At 38.3% G+C, this 19,638-nt stretch overlaps 2 protein-coding genes and 1 long non-coding RNA gene across 4 annotated transcripts; all 3 read left to right on the top strand.

The window, feature by feature from the left end:
- Nucleotides 1-1,658: 1,658 nt before the first annotated feature.
- Chsy (Chondroitin sulfate synthase) lies at nt 1,659-11,427 on the top strand. 2 transcript variants are annotated; one of them, XM_076385741.1, is made up of 6 exons: nt 1,659-1,995; nt 4,891-5,883; nt 8,131-8,271; nt 8,349-8,529; nt 9,079-9,435; nt 9,546-11,427. In XM_076385741.1, exons 2-6 carry the CDS (start codon nt 5,065-5,067, stop codon nt 10,505-10,507), a joined length of 2,460 nt encoding a protein of 819 aa, XP_076241856.1. In that variant the 5' UTR covers nt 1,659-1,995; nt 4,891-5,064; the 3' UTR covers nt 10,508-11,427. The 2 variants fall into 2 exon arrangements, with proteins under 2 accessions (XP_076241856.1, XP_076241857.1); XM_076385742.1 differs by lacking the exon at nt 1,659-1,995 and having other exon boundaries at nt 5,330-5,401; nt 5,530-5,883.
- A 138-nt stretch (nt 11,428-11,565) lies between these two features.
- LOC143183923 (lysozyme c-1) lies at nt 11,566-13,020 on the top strand. Its single transcript, XM_076385745.1, has one exon. The coding sequence runs from the start codon at nt 12,224-12,226 to the stop codon at nt 12,656-12,658; it is 435 nt and encodes a 144-aa protein (XP_076241860.1). The 5' UTR covers nt 11,566-12,223; the 3' UTR covers nt 12,659-13,020.
- A 1,951-nt stretch (nt 13,021-14,971) lies between these two features.
- On the top strand, nt 14,972-19,638 carry LOC143183925 (uncharacterized). Its single transcript, XR_013002690.1, has 2 exons — nt 14,972-15,091; nt 19,246-19,638. It is a non-coding gene; the product is annotated as an uncharacterized LOC143183925 (long non-coding RNA).

Here is a 19,638-nt window from a genome sequence, read left to right as displayed (position 1 = left end):
TTGTACTTCAAATCAATTTGCTTGAATAGAAATTCAAATGCAAACCTCAGGTATGAACTTGTTAAAAAATCTGCTACTTACAAATTTTGCTTAGAAATTTGTAAAAATTTGATGTAATAAAAATAGTAGTAAAAAAAAAAACGAAATAATTTCTATAACTAAATATTTCGTGTGATATTTCTGTACATGTTTTTCCTTTGCATCTAAATCATTTATGCCGCTCAGCCGTAACTTTCTTATCTGATAAAGTTGCGATAATATAAAACCGATAGAGGTGATTGGACAGTGCAAATTTGTCTCGCATATTTTTGAAGGGATATTCACGGTATGGTATTTTTTAAAAAGGTATATAATATATTATACCGCAAGAAGAGGCTGGTTTTGATTACTTGTTCACATGTTCTAACAACTTGCCTTTGCTCTTCCACATATCAAGGATCACTAATTTTCTAGAACACCATGAAGCACAGAAATTGCTCCAGAATCATATCGAAGATGTTCCAAACTAAAGCTGTCATGTGCGTAGAATTGGAGGGATCAGTGCTCTCTCTATTTATTCCTTTTGGTCAGAGAGCTTCCGTCAGTAGCTAAAAATACAAGTATAAGTTGTCTGATCAGGGTCAGATCTTCCTGCTTCGACTGATCGTGACTAATATTGCTAATTCGTTTACGTTCACCGCTCCTTAAGAAAATTAGGCAACCTATGATTTTAATCTTCCTTTATGACTCGATCCAATCATTCCGGTTGAACAAAGATTGAGCATGACGAACGGAAAATAATATGAAATTCACGAAGCGTAAAGGTAGTTCAATTTACTTCTATTTCGACGGAAGTTCCTGCTTTACGAACGCGAAGCTATACTGTGTCAGCTTCTACTCTTCTTAATATTAGCTGATGTTTAGTACCTTCATGTTTGCTATGTTCCGATGTCAATGAGATAACCGTGTATATAGATGTTTATTGTATGTTTAATGTACGCATCTTTTTGCAGAACGTGTATGTAATTAGATATAGATCTCAGTTTACCTTGTGCTTGCTCGAATAAATGCACGTACAGTGTTATCAGAAAGATTAACGAAATTGTGGATGATCAACTGTATCTACGTAGCTGAAAAGTTCTTTAAAAGCATCTTTCTTCAAGGAAACGTATTCACTGTCGCAGCTATATACTATCCCTTAGCTTAGCGTCCCCAGAGATAAGAATATTTTTAGAGGGTCTGATGATCTAAATTTAAACTTCACATACATCGATTTGCTCCAAAATTGAAGTAACCAAATATATATCGATATTCTGCAGCCGATTAAAAGCAAAAATATCTCGACTCGAATTTAATTGAAATAACTGATACGAAGCGCTATATGAAGCGCTTGCAGAAAATCACACCCGTTTGTTAAGATTCCAAACGTGTGAAAAAAATTAGCGAAAACTATGCTCAGGAGATTCTAAAAGTTCTTACGTAATTTCTCATCTCTTTGCCTTGATGTGTGCACGTGCATCTAAAAACCTCGAGTAGCTTGGGCAGCTTCTGGGAACAGGGGGCCAGAAAAGGGTCGGAATCAGAGGTTGCGGAAGGTTGCGGAGGTCAGGAGTATCGTGTGAAGGCTGCGTATCGACTCATTTTCTTCCTATCTCGACCTCGACGAAAAGGTTCGTCTGCGTTCATTGAAAAGCTTACATTAGTACAATCTGGCGCGGGCGGAACGATCAGACTACCTGACTCTGGTTAGCTGACTGCTTGCTTACTCGACTGCCTGACTGCTAGCCGGCTCACTCGCGCCTCGTTCAGTCGCCGTCTCGACATCCTGCTCGCAACACGTTTGCGCCCGATGTTACCACGATTTCAACCTTTCCACGTTTCGACTCATCATCTTGTTGCTTTCGTTTCGGTTTCTGTCATTCGGTGGTGAATATGGTGGGACCGTAACTCGGATTTTTTCACCGCCAATCAGACCCACGTGGACATCCAACGAAATGCTTGGATAGAGTCGGAGAAGTAAGTCTCGTTCCTCGGTATGTGTGCCGGTATTTTCAGCGAAAAAGATACGCGTACTATTCAACTCTTCCACCAGCTGAATCATTGGCAATTAACTGAGTAATTCGGAAAATGTTATGAGCTTTCGCGTAACAGTGATCGTGATAAAGTTTCGTGGGTGGTTTAATCAAAGGTTTTGTAAGTGCGAGAGAATTCGATAATGATGAAAGAGGAGAACGGAGTGCAAAGGATATTTGTTTAGAAACTGAATTGCCGTTAACGAGTATGCTCAGCCGTGAAGGAAGATTGTTCTGTGAATTATTCAGTTTTTGTTATTATCTTGGATAAAAATAGAAAAGTCGATGACTCTTCGAAACTTCTATCGGCTGACTGAGCAGCTGGTTGTATTCTATTCGAGTCACGGCTACAACAAATCAGGTTGCCAACGTGTCTTTGCCTCGATGATTCCAACTTAGACCTCGTCTCGATGTCTGTGGGAACAATTAGTGAAGATTTCGTTCCTCGTAACAGCTTCTAATGGCTGGGTCTGGTTCAGTCAGGTCAATCCTTTGGAAAGACAAACGGTCAGAAGCTAATGGGAATCGACAACCATGAAGAACCTGACCGCAACGCGTTTCTATCCAGCCCATCACAGTTTGCCCTCACTCGTCTCGAGACGTATGCAAATCCATTGCGAGCGCAGATGTAATTCAAATTGATACAAGACATTCTCGATCCTGAAACGACTCCATAATGTCTATGGCATTATTAAGTAGTGAAAAAGTCTCACTGGGGCGATTTTTAAATACACTTCGAGTGTTCATCTCGAATACTCTTGAGATAACCATCAAGAAGTGTCAAAGGTTAGTGTAAGAACGCTTTTCGATTCGGCGCTGCTGAGATTGTGTATTTCACTTGGAGCAACTCATTGCCACGAGTTCATCCTGGCCTTCTTTACCGTAATGAGATAGGCGTTGTATCCTGCCGTAAGAACTAGTGGAGATCGGGAGCCGAGTTTCGGCTTAAACCGGTTCTCTTGTCTTTCCTACGTTCTCGTTCGTGCACGTCACTTGGAAACGTATCCTTTAACGGGACGAAACCGGCATTTCCTAGACTCCAGGATTCAACCTTATAATCGTGATTATCTACAGCCCCTCGCTGCCATTGATGTCGATTTTCGAAAACATGAGTACGATTCATAAAGAGTTACAAAATCGTACTGAGAAGCTTGATCTACTGTAGCAGAATTATCTCTTTACTTAGACAATATCTCTTAGACGAATTGCTATACGAAGTAATCGTCTTTTTGAAATGATAAGATTAAAAAGCGGGTAATTTCATCGAATTTATGTATCGCGTTCTAGTAAACGTTTCTTTAAAATTAAGCTAATTCACGTTAACGGGAATTTCTGCTCTTTCCTCGCATGTTAATCGGAAGAAACTTGTGAGAACGGAAATGAATACAAGAATAGTTAAAAATAATTGACATGTATTGAATATTTAGAGAGGAAATTTATCGAATCTAATATATAATTGAAAAGGTTTGGTAGTTATTTACATTACTGAATCTTCTTTTGTTAGACCTCTGCGAAGAGAAAAGACTCACAACGCGAAATTCAATAACCATCCGTATTATACCATATTCGGGTATGTATATAAATGTGCCTCGAACCGGTTTCGCCAAGGGACAATTTTTTGTCTATCTCGATTTAGGGAATAAATATCAGTTAACCATGTAGAAGTTGATCTTAGAGAAACATTAGTTTCTAGCATTATAGTAGGGAAGGCTAACGTTGTCACACGTATGAGTAAAACTCTTACAAAGCCTTCATTATCCCGTTACCCTAGAGAAGGGAAAAATTTCTTAACGGTATGACCATCATGAATTCCGAGTATTCTTTGAGTGCATAGAGACGTTAAATTTATTTAGCGACTCGTGGGATATGTTTTCCACCTCATAGCCTATGGAAGCGATAATAGGACTGTGAGGTGATTCAGTGAGAATGCCTTGTAACGGCATTAAGTACTCATTTCTAGTCATAGTACAAAGTTTCGTTTAATTCGTATTATTACCACTGGACATTGCTTGAGAACGATAGTAGATTGGTATGTTCGTGCGTATAAATTGTTCGATGCCTTCAATCAGAGCAATGTAATTAAATTTATTGGAATAAATGATACTATTCGATTCGATGAACCTTTTTATCGATCACTGAAATCGATAATAAATTGACTCCGTGAACTATTCGTGTCCGGCAACATTATAGCGATAAATAAACACGAATTATTACATTTATTTATTGGCACTATATTAGTCATGAAATAAATTAACAAATTAGACATTAGATGTGTAGCATTTACCACACTGAATAGTTTAGCATTTCACACTTAATTGTTTAGCACGTGCGCGATCTCAACTCTTCATGAAAGCATTTACTGATCATATCCATTTTTGCCAGCAAATTGACAATCACAGATTGTATTCGTTATCGCATACAGGTTTTTCTATTCGTTTTAGAGTAACATGGACGTTCAGTACGCAATCTTCTCAAGAACTGGCATGAACATGGAATTCAACAAAATGCACTCATCTCAATTAACAAAAGGGTTTGATGTAAGTTCACATAAATGTAATATAAAAAGTAAAACTTTTTAATTATGTCATATTTAAATATCTATGCGATATCGTTAATACATAACCAGGTCAGTTCGATTAGCGTTCATTAGATTTTCGCGACTCGAACGCTAAAACTAAATGGCTGATTGAACAACGGGTGATTTGGTAGTATAGTGAATGCGAAAAAACATTATATGAATCCCAGTAATTCTAATTCTAGAAACTTATATAAAATGTCCAAAGTTGAAACATTCGTAAATAACTTATTTGAATGAATATTGTAATATTTTGGTCTACAGGTCTGAGGAAAATTCGTGTTTACTAAAAATAGAAGGAGCAATGGGATCGTTCGTAGAATTCCCAGAGGTTCTGCTGACAAAAAGTGGCATATGGAATTCATTAAAGAAAACGATAAAGAGCCCTAGAAAGATGATAAACCCAGCCGGAGGTCGAGGGACCACGGAAGAGTACCAATGGAAGAGGTGACGTATCGTTCAGTGATGCGTAAACGACGTGGATTGGCCAGCGCCGTTCTGGGCCTCATAGTAGGCCTTCTCCTAGGTTTCCTTATCCAAAGCTACCGGATACTCTCGTCGAGCCATTATCAACGGTTCAATATTTATACCTCCTCGATGCCGAGGTCACGTATGCTGATCAAACTGTCCGCTCCAAACGTTCCCAAGCTAAATGACGACGAACAGATAAACAGTTCCTCGACGAGTTTGGTCTTCGTGGGTGTTATGACAGCTGGCAAATATCTTGACACGCGAGCCAAGGCTGTCTACGAAACTTGGGGTAAAGAGCTTCCAGGTAAAATTGCCTTCTTTTCGTCTGAGAGCTCCATCGTGCCAGAGAACTGTCCTGATTTGCCGTTGGTACCGTTACCACGAGTAGATGATACGTATCCGCCCCAGAAGAAGTCGTTTATGATGTTACAGTATATGTGGAACAATTACGGTGATCATTTCGAGTGGTTCCTTAGGGCTGATGATGACGTTTACGTGAGAACTGATCGCTTGGAGAAGCTATTACGGTCTGTTGACTCTAGGAGAGCAATGTACATTGGCCAAGCAGGCAGAGGGAACTCCGAGGAATTCGGTTTGCTGTCCTTGGAGTATGACGAGAATTTTTGTATGGGTGGGCCAGGTGTCATTCTATCCAGAGAGACCTTGAAGAGAATCGTGCCGCACATCAAGTATTGTTTGAGACATTTGTACACTACTCATGAAGATGTCGAATTGGGAAGATGTGTGCAGAAGTATGCTGGTATTCCTTGCACCTGGAGTTATGAGGTAATTTCTTTTCTTCCATTAGGTCGTTTTACTGTCCATGAAAACACCTCGAATATTTAAATTAATAATCAACGATAGCTAAACCGTGAATTGCGAGCCGCACGCGAGCTTTAGGTTTTGGAAATCCTAGAAAAACTTGTAGGAAAGAAATCCACCTTCACTTTCTCATCCTACATCCGAGTAGAAAGACGTCTTTAGAAAAGTGTAATTCAGCAATAAGAAAATACGGGTCTTCGGAAAGATACAGCATCTCAAAAATCAGCAATACTCGTATTTAGAAAATAATGCTCCAATAGAGACAGTGGCTCTCGAATATTTCTGATACGTAGAATATGACTCCTATCACGACAGGGTTTGGCCATCAGCGTCATATGCCATTAAATTTCGAGCTGGATTCCATTTACTGAGGTATAACTCTCTTGTCCAACGACTTCGCATGTCTCATTGCTGTTCACATAGCATTAAATCTATTTTTGGTCGTCCTCTCTCTCTCTCTCTCCCCCCTCCCCCTCATAGCGGTGAACGATGTACATGGCGCGTATAAATTGTTGATCAACGCAATCTCGCGGTTCATTCAAACACCAAACTATCCTACAGAACGTAATACACGTGTAGTAATACTTTCTACGTGTATCTGTTTAGTTTAGTATTAACTGAAACTTCTTCCAAATAACGGGAATTCAACCCACACAGATTGCGATTATACCTTACCCAATAGTTCTATCGACTGCGATCAAGATCAGATATTTTCATAGACCACATTCATAGACTGATTTAATAATTGTTAAAACAATTTAGCTGCTGCTTTGTTTCAAACAATATGATATAGACGTGGCTCGAGCCAGCTCAACACAGTATGTGTTACAGATTTAAATACATAAGCTACGCATCTGCATCATGTACAGGGTACGCTATCATTGGTACAACCCGGAAGGTACAATGCATAGATGAGGATGTTAGTCGTTAAGTACAAGCGAATAGTACCCTGCTAACCCAGTGGCCAGATCGAGTCATTCTCCTCCATCTTAACACTTGATGTTAGGTCGAAATACTTAAGTAACAATTTATATCATAAGTGCTCGAAGGTTCGCTTCATAGTACTCCTTGCAATAACTTGATCAAACAGCAACAGTTGTGTTCAATGTTGCGCGACATCATGCAGATTATTATGTCACGCTGTTAGCGACAACATTGACCGAAACACGATCCAATAAACCATTTTTATCCCGGTTGTCTGCTCTGTTCAGAAAAAAAGGTTATTCTGGATTGAGGAAATCCTAATAAAAGGAAGAAAAATTGGAAACGTCACTGAAAGGATCAAACGATCCTTGCATGGTAAATGATATTTAAAAACTACGCCAACTGAAGAACTAGATTCTGCTTTTTATTCGAAAATGTTGATGTGGATTGTTGTTAGAATCGCAGCAAGTATCGCGCTTTGTGTCGATTTCATTGAAATAACTCAGTTGAAAGGTAAAATGCACAGATGAGGATGTTAGTCGTTAGATTCGAGCAAATCGTACCCTGCTAACCTACTGCCGGTCTATTCGTTCTCGTCTTGACGCTCGGCGTAAGGTCGAAACACTTATAGTCATTCGTACGACGTTGCGTTGGAGATAGTGTTGGAGATAGCGTTGGAGATAGACTTTTTGCTCTGTGTTAAGCAATTGATTAATCTGGATGTAACAAACTGGCAATAACGAATTCGTGAATTTTAGCATGACCTCGAGAAGCTTCTTTCCTTTAGAGTTCTGCCTTGAAATCAGCAATATTCCGTTTTAATCCCGCGATATGCAAATGATAGAAAAGGAATATTAAAGCCAATGGTTTTACAACACGACGAAGCTAACCTGAGAGGTGTAACACTAGAATAATTCTCCGTAACTGGAGACCACCACACCCAGTCTTACAGCTTGATTAACACTTGTTCCGCGACCTAATGCTTCAATAATATACAGTCTCTCGTACGTGATACTAATTATTATTGGTCCTGCATTCACAGGAAATTCATACTTTAACCTTAACATTAATATTTCGATTCCGTTATCATAATTGCCATAATTCATTCAGCACTTATTTCCTAAAACATTCGTACTACGCATCGAAGCTCTATTCTATCATAAAATCGGCACCATAAGAATCAATGATTTAAGATTCTCCAAAGTGTACATCCCGACGACGGATGTCTATTTCTGTCCCCTTAATTTTAATTGCAGCTGACGAGGCTGGACGCTTTCACTGTTGCAGATGCAGTCCATTCTATATCATAACAGTAGCGGAGCCCAAGCGTTCACCGGAAACCTGAAGAAAAAAGAAGTTCATCGAGCTATTACTTTGCATCCTGTTAAAAGTCCGCCACATATGTATAGGCTGCATAACTATATGAGGGTTTGTAACTATACGTCGACTAGTATCTGTAATCGTTTCCTTCAGGTTATCGAGAAATATCTTTTTTCGTTATGCAGGGTCTGAAGATACAAGACTTACAGCAAGAGAGGCTACATCTTCACAGGGATATTTACAGTATGGCTAAACAGTTAGGAATAAGTGTCGAGAACTTGAAAAATTTCGAGATAGCGAATGGAGTTACTCTGTTTCCTGTCAGCTACTATTCAAAGAAATACCCTGGTGACACAGAAATATTAGGTAATTCGTGTTTCAAAGAGTGTTTGAAAGAATCATAATCAAATTAATTGAAATAGATTTAACAATTTTATAGTCTAGTTAGTTAATTTTCTCTTGACGAAAAGCTCTTGAACCATGCAAACGTACGTAAGCTATTCGGATAGTTAGTCTGAAGAATACTCGCGTTTCCCTGGATGTGCGTTATTAATAGAGCCACTTAGGATGATTAGCTCGTGTGAATTGATCGCCGGATAGAGCCAGCGAAGCTAAAACGGGGTACGACACGATTCGTTTCAACTCATCAGCCAGGAATGATCAGAATTTTGATCACGAACCTACCTGTTTCTCTCTCCTGTACAATTAGAAAGAGAGTGGATGTATTTATGCGTGTACATTATCACGTGATAAAGCCTAGAGTTATGATACGATGACAAGAAAAGAAGAAGTTTGCAATCTTATGATACGTTACTTACATTAGTAATAGATTTTGAAAGGTGTAACCATTGATAAAAACAAGTTTGAGTTGAAACGTTTGTTAGAACGCTCTTTAAAATACGATGAATTTTGCAGGTGTTCCAGCGGGACTTCGGTCATTCAAGCCAACAACCAGTGACGAAGTAACTCCTTGGGATTTTCTGTCGAGATCGGAGTATAGTTTAGCCGATTCTAATCCCAGGAGAAGAATTCATAGCGACATTAAGGAAGGTCTAGAGGATATAACGAGAGAAGTAATGGCTTCTATAAACGCGTGTTCGCGACAGCGGGGTAGAGTCGTCGAGGAAAGGTCAACCCTATACGGTTACAGAAGAGTGGATTCCTATGGTGCCGATACGATACTAGATCTCCTTCTGGTTTATCGGAAGTACAGAGGCAGAAAAGTTACGTTACCCGTTAGGAGACACGTTTATCTTCATCAACACTTCACCGGTACCTTATGCGTTTCTAATAGAACTTCGACATTTTAGAAATTGATTACGTCAGGCGTATGAACAAATGTCCTACTCTTTTAAAGATGGAATAATTTTTTACATTCTCAGGACTGGAAATACGAGAAACGATAAATGGGGAGGAATTGAACGAGACACGAAGGAACCGGCAAAATGATAAATCTCTACAGAACATATTCAGCGGTAGTTTCTTGAATCTAAATTTCAACTCCGAGGAAAAAGATCCAGTTAGAAGCAAAAGTATTCACTTTATACTTCCTTTATCAGGAAGGTACGAAGTTTTCCAAAGGTTCCTACAAAACTACGAAGAGATATGTTTGATGAACGATGAAAAAACTACTTTGTCGATTATACTTTATCAACATAAAACTGAAAACACTTTTAATCAGACGATAGATCTGATCGAGCAATTAAAGTACAAGTACCGTAGTGCCAGTATCGATATTTTGCCAGTTTCGGGGACTTTTTCCAGAGCCAAAGCCCTCGATTTTGGTGCTTCTACATTGAAGAGCAATGATTTGATGTTTTTTGTCGATGTTGATATCGTGTTCACTAATTCCGCTCTCTATAGAATACGAGCAAACACACTTTTAGGTAAACAGATATACTTTCCCGTGGTGTTTAGTCAATATAATCCGAAGGTGATTCCCGAGGACTTTAAAAGAAAGAACGCGTTTTTCATAGACGAAACGACTGGATTTTGGAGACAATTTGGATTCGGTATCGTTTCCTTGTACAAACAGGATTACGAAGTCGTTGGAGGCTTCGATCTTTCTATTCAAGGATGGGGCAAAGAGGACGTGGACTTCTTCGAGAAAGCGATCAAGTCAAACATCAAGATTTTTAGGGCTGCTGATAAAAATTTAATACACGTTTACCACGACGTAGAGTGCAGCAAAGATCTCTCAGAAACTCAATTGTCCATGTGCTTGGGAACTAAGGCTGACATTTATGCGGGAATGGAAACATTAGCAAAAATGATCTATGAAGATCCGAATATTTTGCGATTTGCCAAAGCCAGAAGAATGAACCTCACGAATGCTGCAGGTTGAAAATCAATTCTCAAGAAATCGAAAATGATTACAGTTTCGACTGTGAAAAGTGAAGAAATCTGCGGTGCCAGAAAATATCGATAATTAAGACATTTTGTAAATATACGTTGTAATTATGACAATTTCTACGCTCAAATGCCGTACAAGTACTGGATGATATTTCAAATCGATACTTATTTACCAAAGTCAACGCCTTATAAAACTAAACGTACGTTCGTAGTGCAAATTTGTAGTGTCGAAAAAACAGAACATGACCATAAAATTTAATTAAACAATTAGGTCGGATATATTTAGTAAAATTGATTAAGTTATTAATCGTATAAGCAACGGTTCTTTAAATAGGAAGATTTTGGCATTATTTGCGTTATAGATGTGATCTATTTGCTTTTTGATTGCTACTAGTGTATAATATCAGCGCCAAATACTTTTCGTTTCCATAATGGAAGTAGGTATATTACTATTTGTACAAATAATTAATGTCCTAGTATAATATTTCTCTCCTGGAGAATCGTGAAATCTGCATAGAAGTTATTGACTTTTTCGTATGAAAAGTAAAATGCACAGATGAATAATCGAAAAGAATTTATGATGCCAATATTTTTGAGGACATACCTACCTTAGACTAAATCAGTTATGTAAGTACATGTGATATTATCGTGCCTTGTATAGATTTTTATTTGTCAATTTTATATATTGCCTATTTTATTTACATATTTACCCAGATGCGAGACCAGCTGTAAAATATCTTAGCATAAAAGCGCCACAACTTACCTAACAATTTATGCAATTCTCGTTACTCGCATTCGATTGGGAAGCTACGACATTTTGTCGGATTCCAAATAAAATTTCTCTATTAAATAATCGCGTCACATCAATTTATACGATCGTGGATGATGAATAAATAACTTTTCGGTAGCTTAGTCTGTTAAGATATCATTTCTTCTTCCAATCTACTTAAAATTCAATTCGGTCTCGTCCCTCGGAGCAAACATTTGCGATGCTGCCCACATTGTTCACAGTTAGAAAGTGTACTCGACTTATAAAGTCTTGCTCAAGGACTTTTTAAGAATCGTGTCGAAACTTACCAATTAATTGAAAATTGCAATTAACCGATATCCTGTGAATTTCTTCTTAACACAGTTCGCTTCTGATTGCAAGCTGAATAACCATTTTAGGCAAAATTCCTAACGATCCATCAGTCACTTCTTATTAAAGCGAAGAAAAATTTGCAACAAAATACCTATACTTCTAATGTCTAGGAATCTCATGTAATTTATAAAGTTACATCATTCGATAGAAATACTGTTTCTCTTATCCCGATGTTGTTTGTTTCGACAGAACCGTATCTTGAATTCTCTTATCGACACTTGCTTCAGATAAAAATCAATGTCACCTACAGCTGGTAACTGGAGAAGTGTCGATGAAAAACAGAGAATGAAGGAGAGGAAGATAGGGAACCGGTGAGGTAAAGAGAAATGCGAAATGTCAGACTACTTTACGAGCATACGGCACTCAGGAAATTATAATTTATCGCTCAAGCTCAAGGTCGTTACATATCGTTCGCGACGTACAACACAACCGGTATAGCAAGTCGCGTCACATTATAACGCGAATCTTCGTCCAGACTGCGTTGTACCGACAGTTTGAGCGCGAAACTTCGCGTCATTTAGTTTCCAATTCGATTAGCAGTGAGATCTTTGAAAAAGTAAGGAAAACATGAGACTATGGTTAACTGTCTCAATCCTGGCAGTCTTGCTAATAGACGGCCAAGTCGACGCAAAGATCCTGACAGAGTGCGAAGCCGTACGCGAGCTCCAACAGGCTCAAATTCCAAGAAGTCTCATTAGCAATTGGATTTGCTTAATGCAGAGTGAGAGTGGATTAAACACGCAGCTGGTAACCGGCCCGAAAACAGCCTCCAGTTATAGTTTCGGTATATTTCAAATAAACAGTGCCAAATGGTGCTCACGAGGACATACTGGAGGTATATGCAATAAACGTTGCGAGGACTTCGCAAATGACGACATTAAGGATGACATCGCTTGTGCCAAAATTATTCACGATAGAGAGGGATTCAAAGCGTGGGATGGCTGGACGAAAAAGTGCAAAAATAAGCCATTACCAAACATTGGAAAATGTAAACGCCGATAAGGGGAATTTTCCAGTCGGTGCGATAACAGGGATTGCGACTACCTTGCCTCATTGAAGTTATTGAACTCTTAGATAACGGTACCGTAACTATATTTTTAATATAGTTAATATGATCTCTTCACAACTTTCGTTAATTCTATCTACACTCGATATATGGAAACCAATGCGAAACAATGAAGTCTCATAATGGCTGGAGTCATAGTTCGTTCTGTGAATGTGAATTAGTTCAAAGTTCGCACCAGCGCAAAATACGCAGAATATGTCTGATAATAATACTAAAAATGTACAGATTTATCAAATTTAATGTATTTCTACAGCCATATTGAAATATATGTTTTTTACTCTCAAATAAACTCGCCATTTTATACATTCAGCATATCTAGTCATACTGTAATGGCAAAACTGTATCAATATATGCAAAATTGTCACTAATTTTCACTAGAATTAGTAATGCAATTAATGTTATCGAGGTCAAGATGTATAAGTTTCATTGTTGTGTAACTTTCACATCAAAATGTCAAGTGCACATTACTACCGAGATACGGGTTAACGCGCGTGTCCAGTCAACGTGTTCTCACGCGATAAGAGGAGTCTTCAAACAATACTTTCTTGGACGATCGATTCGGTTGTCTTTCCGCGTTTCTCTTTTTCTCCTTAAATCGACCGTTACCCCGTGTCAGTCGTTTACGGTTTACGCGATACGCCTAGGAAAGACGATGCCCGCCTGTAGAAACAGTTACGTAACCAATCTGTAAGCTATTGATTAGTAAAAGGTCTTATTTATTCATTTTTTTAAAGTGTCACTTAAATTTCATCAACGTGGAGTTTATGAAACCAAACTTCCTCAATAATTTAATACTGACTACTTAAATTCAAATGTAAAAAGGCATAAAACGATGAAATTTTGTTACATTGCCTAGTAAATATCAATTTGTAAAATAAGATTGCAAGGAATAAATTTTGAAAAAAAAGAAAAAGAAAGAAAGAAAAAAATCAATTTAGTAGGGAATTAAGCGAACAACAGAGAGTTAGGAGAGAAATCCGAGCATTTCTCATCGAACACCCGTTAGAATTTTAATCAGAGTGATGCGTCGATCTAAACCTGCCTTTTCAGGCAAGCATCGTCAGTTACTGACAGAGGCGTGCTTGGCTAGGCTGATGCGCATACAGGGATGCACGTAGATGCACGTAAGCGTATTTTACCATAGACATAGAAGTGAGTGTGCATGCACCTTTCACTAGCGGAAGTGAAGAACTGAGACAAACGCGTGAGAGCGACCCGGGTCATCATTGCTTCTTTCATAGACAGTAGCCTGGCCGTCCGAGGACAATCCATACTATATTCGATCACAGACAATTTACCTGCATACATATGCAAGTAATTATCAGCTTCTTCATTGTTTCATATCTTCTCTTCAAAACCGATCAAGTGTCCTCAACGTTGTTGCTATTTTCAACTATGATAAATGATTGAATTTCCAGGGAAACTATGCATATTTCGAATAACTGATTACTATGTGACATAGTCACGAGAAATTCTATCTGTCACACTGAAACTCGTCGATACTTGTAGACGGAAATGACAATAATCGTTGACGATTCTATTTATTGGTCGGTAAACTGGTAAAAGTAATGAAAAGTCGTGTGTAGAATCCATGCTAGGTAATCGTTAGAAGCTGCTGGATTAACCCCTTGACCTACGATTTTCTTTCGTAATTTTGTCACCTTCACTGCCGATCTGAAACGGGTATCTATCCTAAACTGCCAACCACAGAGCACCCATTGAGCGAACATAGACTCCTCACGCGATAATGCGTGATCGGTTACGTGTAAAAAATCCTCATCACGCGATATCGCGAAATCGGCAGCGAAGATACTGTAAAAAGTGCACGAGTCTGACTCGTTGTTATAGGTCAAGGGGTTTAATTGCTGAGCGATAAATCATGTAATGTGTTTGTACGAAATAGAAGAAACTTGTTGCATAATAGTACACATTTGGTAAATATTGATGAGCTCTTTGTTTCTTTACAATACATAAAACTAACAATGAATGAGTTGTGCTCGTTCACAAAATGAAGCAATTACAAGCAATGCAATGTCAAAGAGTTCGAATATCGTAGAGAAGACGTGGATAAGGAAATTAAAGATTTCAAGTATCCGAATATAGGTAAGCATTCTTGTCCTTCCACTGTTCGAGGTACTCTACTTGTTTCGATAATTTTCTATCGATTAACTGGTAAATCTAAAGTTTCCGTGCAGTAGACAATCTTCGATATTTCACACGAGATGTAAGGTCGAGCGAGGGTTCTCAGAGTGCACGTGTCGGTTCTCCACAGAAAGACGGAAGTGCATGGATCGATCTTGGAATAAACGAACCTAACGGTGAACTGACGCGCAAGATGAACATGCTAGTGAAACTCGAGCGTAGTCTAAGTAAGTAACCTCTGTAAAGGTCGACCCTCGATGCTTCTTCGAAGAAAGTAATCCCAGAAGAACCAACCGACTAATTGCTTAACGAACTTCGCGACCAACATTGCTAACTTTTACTGTCTCTTTCTTTTCTTTCTTGAAAATTATATTTGTTCCATTGCACGTGTACAATACCGCTCACCTTTCGAAAAAAACTTCACATTTGTGAAATTTTCACTGTTCTCGTTTCTAACATGCCGCTTCCTTGTGTCGTTGAGCTCACTAATTAATTATCTAGGAGTTTAATAATAATTGCAGTTGCACAATAGGTTTACGTAAAAATATGAACAATCTCGCTGTAAATTACGCGAAGAGCGGTAAAAGTAAAGCGACAAGGAAAGATGAAGAAAGCATTTTAATGGACGTTACGCGGCGCCAAATAAGCATTTTGAGCCGGAAAGGAAAGCGGCGAGATTAAAACGGTGCCAAGCTGATTAGAAAGAAGCGAAAGGAGTCAAATAATGAACTCTCGCAAAACATCTGCTATCGTATGTATTATGACATCTTGCATTGACGAAACACTGTCAAAATATGACACTATTTAGTCACGCCATGCGATTAACCTTTAAATGTTAATACGTAGTTTTGCAATAGAAGCATAATAAAATTCACGAATAAATTGTCATTGTTATTCCATGTATACAAATTTCAAATTCAATTGGAGGACGTGTAAATTTTGTTAACAGAAATAAAAAATAAGAAACACCTATGTACATCGATATTATTCAAACATTCAGTTGAAGGAGTGGGTGAAACTAAGTAAGCTTGACTGATGTCAAAGATTGCTTTAAAATGCAAATAGTTATCAATCGTTATTGAGCAAATATTCAACTGCTAAGTAAATAGAAACCTATCATTCTGGTTTCTTTCTAACGTGACTAAAATTTTCTTAATATTCAATCAATAGGCGATGGTACTGTCGAAAACTTGTCTTCGCAGAAGTACGAATATTTATACTTATATTTTCTAAATTAAAAAGAAAAGAGCTTCTACTTGCATAATAGAGATATTCTTAAGTAAGATCGCTTGGCAATAGAATGAGGAAGATTCAATGTGAAGAAAGTGAAGTAGTGGTTGTAGAGCGATGTTTACAATCAATTTTATTGCTAATTGAGTGGAAAAAACGAGGAAATCGTCTTAATCGTCGTTTCTATGCGCCAACTATCTAAAGGGGTGCTTAAAAATAAAGATGTTTGGATTCTATTTCGACGGGTCTCGCCCGGTATAAACCAACCGGAAGCGTTTCTCTAGTTTTCACGTGCCATAGTGATAATTACATACATGGGAAGATATTTCAACTACCTCCTAAGACATTTAGCTACAATATTGTTAATTTTTATTAATAAATACACGACAGTTTCAGTAAATTGGTAGGTCTCAGCAGAAACTAATAAAACAGCTTTATGCTAATAACGATGAAGAACAACGCTGTCTGTCATTTTCGCATTAAAAAATTGTAACGATATAAACGTACACCACAGAAAATAGTATAGTTTTAACGCTTAATGTGTGGTGTACATTGGCCTTCCATGGTACTCCCCTGCAACAGGGACAGGGAACATTTCGTCCTTATTACTTAGATAAATATCTCACGATGTAATAGTCTAGATACGTCAACAAGATCTCATTAACGTTGTTGCGAGTCTATACCCGCGCTCTGCTCTCACAACGATACATAAATACATACTACCTGCTTGCACCAATTTCCCAATGATGAGATCATTTTCTACCCTTATGCATTAAAATAGTTCTGAATATCATAGACTTAACGAATTTCCCACTTATTTCCTATATGTCAATATAGGAAATATATTGGCGTGCAACAAGCATTCTACCGCAAGAAATTTAATAATAGTCTCCGTACTTATTTATGATTCTTCTCAACAGATCATCATACAAACTTGAAGTACGTAAATACATAATAATTTACATCGAATGTCTGGTTTTATGAGTACTGTAACATGTAAATGCTGTCGAGAAGAGCAGCATCCTTTCTTGTGCAACAGTCCAACTAAACGCAGACTTGCTCCGTTTCCCGTGAGCAATTTTGCGTAATCGTACTACCTGCTTCAGTTAGTTGCATGTCGCTAACAAGTACAAGTAACTATTCAGCGAAATAGGCCTATTTTATTTAAATCTGTTTCCATGTAAGTTGAACACAAATCTTAGAATCAAATACATAAACGTAGGATATAAAACACAGAAGTATGCGTGTGCTCCTCCTTGGTACATAAACGTCACGGAAAAATTTGTTTAAATCTTTGACATTGGTCAAAAATATATTCATGAATTCGATATGCCACAATATAAATTATTGAAGCAACGGCGAGAAACATCTACGGTAGTCCTCAACTTACAAAGGCGGTATTATTCAACGGCGGCGACAAATATTTACATCGTCCAAACATTCTCATTAGCATAGTAATGTGTCGTGTCTCACTGACGTTCTCTATATTGTTTACATAATTTATGGTCGTTTACCATGCAGAGGAACGAACTGGTTAATAGCACAAACGCCTTACTAACGATTCCGTAAGAAGCAGAGGTCGAACTCTATCGAATTGATTTACAATTCGACTGAGGATGATTCTTCCACCTACGACACATAAAACAGGATCGATTCTTTCGATCCATCATACAAAAATATTTTTCCTTTCACCTTTCACTTTAAATTCACAGCCTTTCACCTCACAGAGGATTACACACGATTTCGTTACATGTTGAACTTTTTTTATGGAATTCACAACTCATCCTATGCGACGTTGTGAATCTGCGGCGCGTCGCGTCGCAACAACGAGGAAACGTTGGCCTAGAAATGTATGCCGCACGAATATTCAGCCACTTGCACGTGGTGGGAGATACTGAAAATGTTTTCAGGTACAGTTGTACGAATTTATAAATTCTATAAATTCCTCTCATTTATGGAGATGACTCGTAGAGGTCTTACAAAAACGACGCGAAGTAAACGACACCGAAGAGGAAGAAGTCTGTCCGAGAGAAGCTCTAACGGTCGAGCGAAAGTCAAGCCCCAGGCTCATGGACCCCCTTCTTTCCTGCGACCCTGCAACATTAATATCCGAGAAACTCGGATGCAAGTACACAGCGAGACATGACTCGAGGGCTCGAGAATATTACGAGTCATCGGAATCGACGATCCTGAGTGAATCGCTCGTAGCGATCAAGGAAATTGAAATTTTTGCACGTGCGCACACAGTTATCACTAATCACTGGTTAATTCTTGAGTTGATTATTTGTTACAAGATCGCCTACACTTCGTAAATGCTTCGTCTTTTTTTCATTAATAAAGTAGGCCGATCCTTTAGAGAGATGCTTTATTAATTCATTGATTTATGAAATTTCTATTCGCTTCAAGTAAATGTTAAGGCTGCTCTACGTGAATGAATGACTGCGTAAAATTCTGACAAAGTAATTATAAATATGACATGCGGGGATCAGTATCCATCGCGCCATGAAGTGGTATTTTACGATGAAGAGTAATGTACTCATTTTGATCGGCCTGTGCAGCTTTTTGCTTTCTCCTGTACGTGTAAATTTACGTAGATAAATGATTAGTCCCCAACATAAGCCATATATTACAGAGATCAGTCGTGGACGTAAGCGTTTCTGGCAATTTCATGCCCATTGCGTGAACATCGCTACTTTAGCTCATTTCTTCCGATGCACAAACAAACGTAAACATTTCGTAATGAGCTTTACAGAATGACATTTAACATTTTAGTAAAATGTGCCTATCTAGGCATGAATTTAAAAAAAAAAAAAAAGAAAAACACTTTCTCTCTACGTAGTCACATCGAAACATACAACCTTATAGTCCTAAATAAAAATAACCAAGAGCTGTACCTATCTTTTCAATTACCGAACGATAAATAAAATTACTCTAGTTGTGAGTATAATTTGCGTAACACCGAAATCGTTACGCACTATGATAGTCATTAAATTAACCACAAAGGGTTGCATGTCAGCACAAAACAATATATTTCTTAGTTTCAATATCGATAATTAGAACATAACATTTATAACTGACATTAATTACACATTACTTTTCACTATTTCAACGAGTAAACAAAACACTGATATTTATATCAACTGCAACACAGGAACAAGTTTCCTTACGACTGGCAAGTCGCGCGATCAAAGAACTCGTGGATCCACCCGGAAATGGGGCAAATCGGTTGAAGAGAAGGAAGGAAGAAGGCGAAGGGTGATAGGAACATTGGCTGGAGAAGTCGGTCGAGAGTTCACGAGCCAGATAATTAAGTTCCACATGGAAGAAAGCGATTTCCCTCTCGTTTTCTGGTACCATCACTATGCAGGCGAGAACTGGACAGCGAACGACATCGTCTGATATTCCTCTTTGTGTATGTAGGCACAGTCGAGTGCAAGCTGTGACGACGATCCCGTGTATGTACTTTTCTTCCTGCTTCTTTCGTTCTGCAGGGATTAACATTCTCCCGAGTAGCCCCGAAATGAAGCGTACCTGAAATTGCGTT

Source organism: Calliopsis andreniformis, chromosome 9 (genome assembly GCF_051401765.1).
Source record: "Calliopsis andreniformis isolate RMS-2024a chromosome 9, iyCalAndr_principal, whole genome shotgun sequence".
Taxonomy (NCBI): domain Eukaryota; kingdom Metazoa; phylum Arthropoda; class Insecta; order Hymenoptera; family Andrenidae; genus Calliopsis; species Calliopsis andreniformis.
This window is presented reverse-complemented; position numbering and strand designations above follow the sequence as displayed.

Excerpts from the sequence above, each read along its gene's own strand:
- Chsy (XM_076385741.1), top strand. The coding sequence starts at position 5,065 with ATGGAAGAGGTGACGTATCGTTCAGTGATGCGTAAACGACGTGGATTG. Across the intron at positions 8,272-8,348 it reads GGCTGCATAACTATATGAGG|GGTCTGAAGATACAAGACTT; the intron begins GTTTGTAACTAT and ends TTCGTTATGCAG. Across the intron at positions 9,436-9,545 it reads TCTTCATCAACACTTCACCG|GACTGGAAATACGAGAAACG; the intron begins GTACCTTATGCG and ends TTACATTCTCAG.
- LOC143183923 (XM_076385745.1), top strand. The coding sequence starts at position 12,224 with ATGAGACTATGGTTAACTGTCTCAATCCTGGCAGTCTTGCTAATAGAC.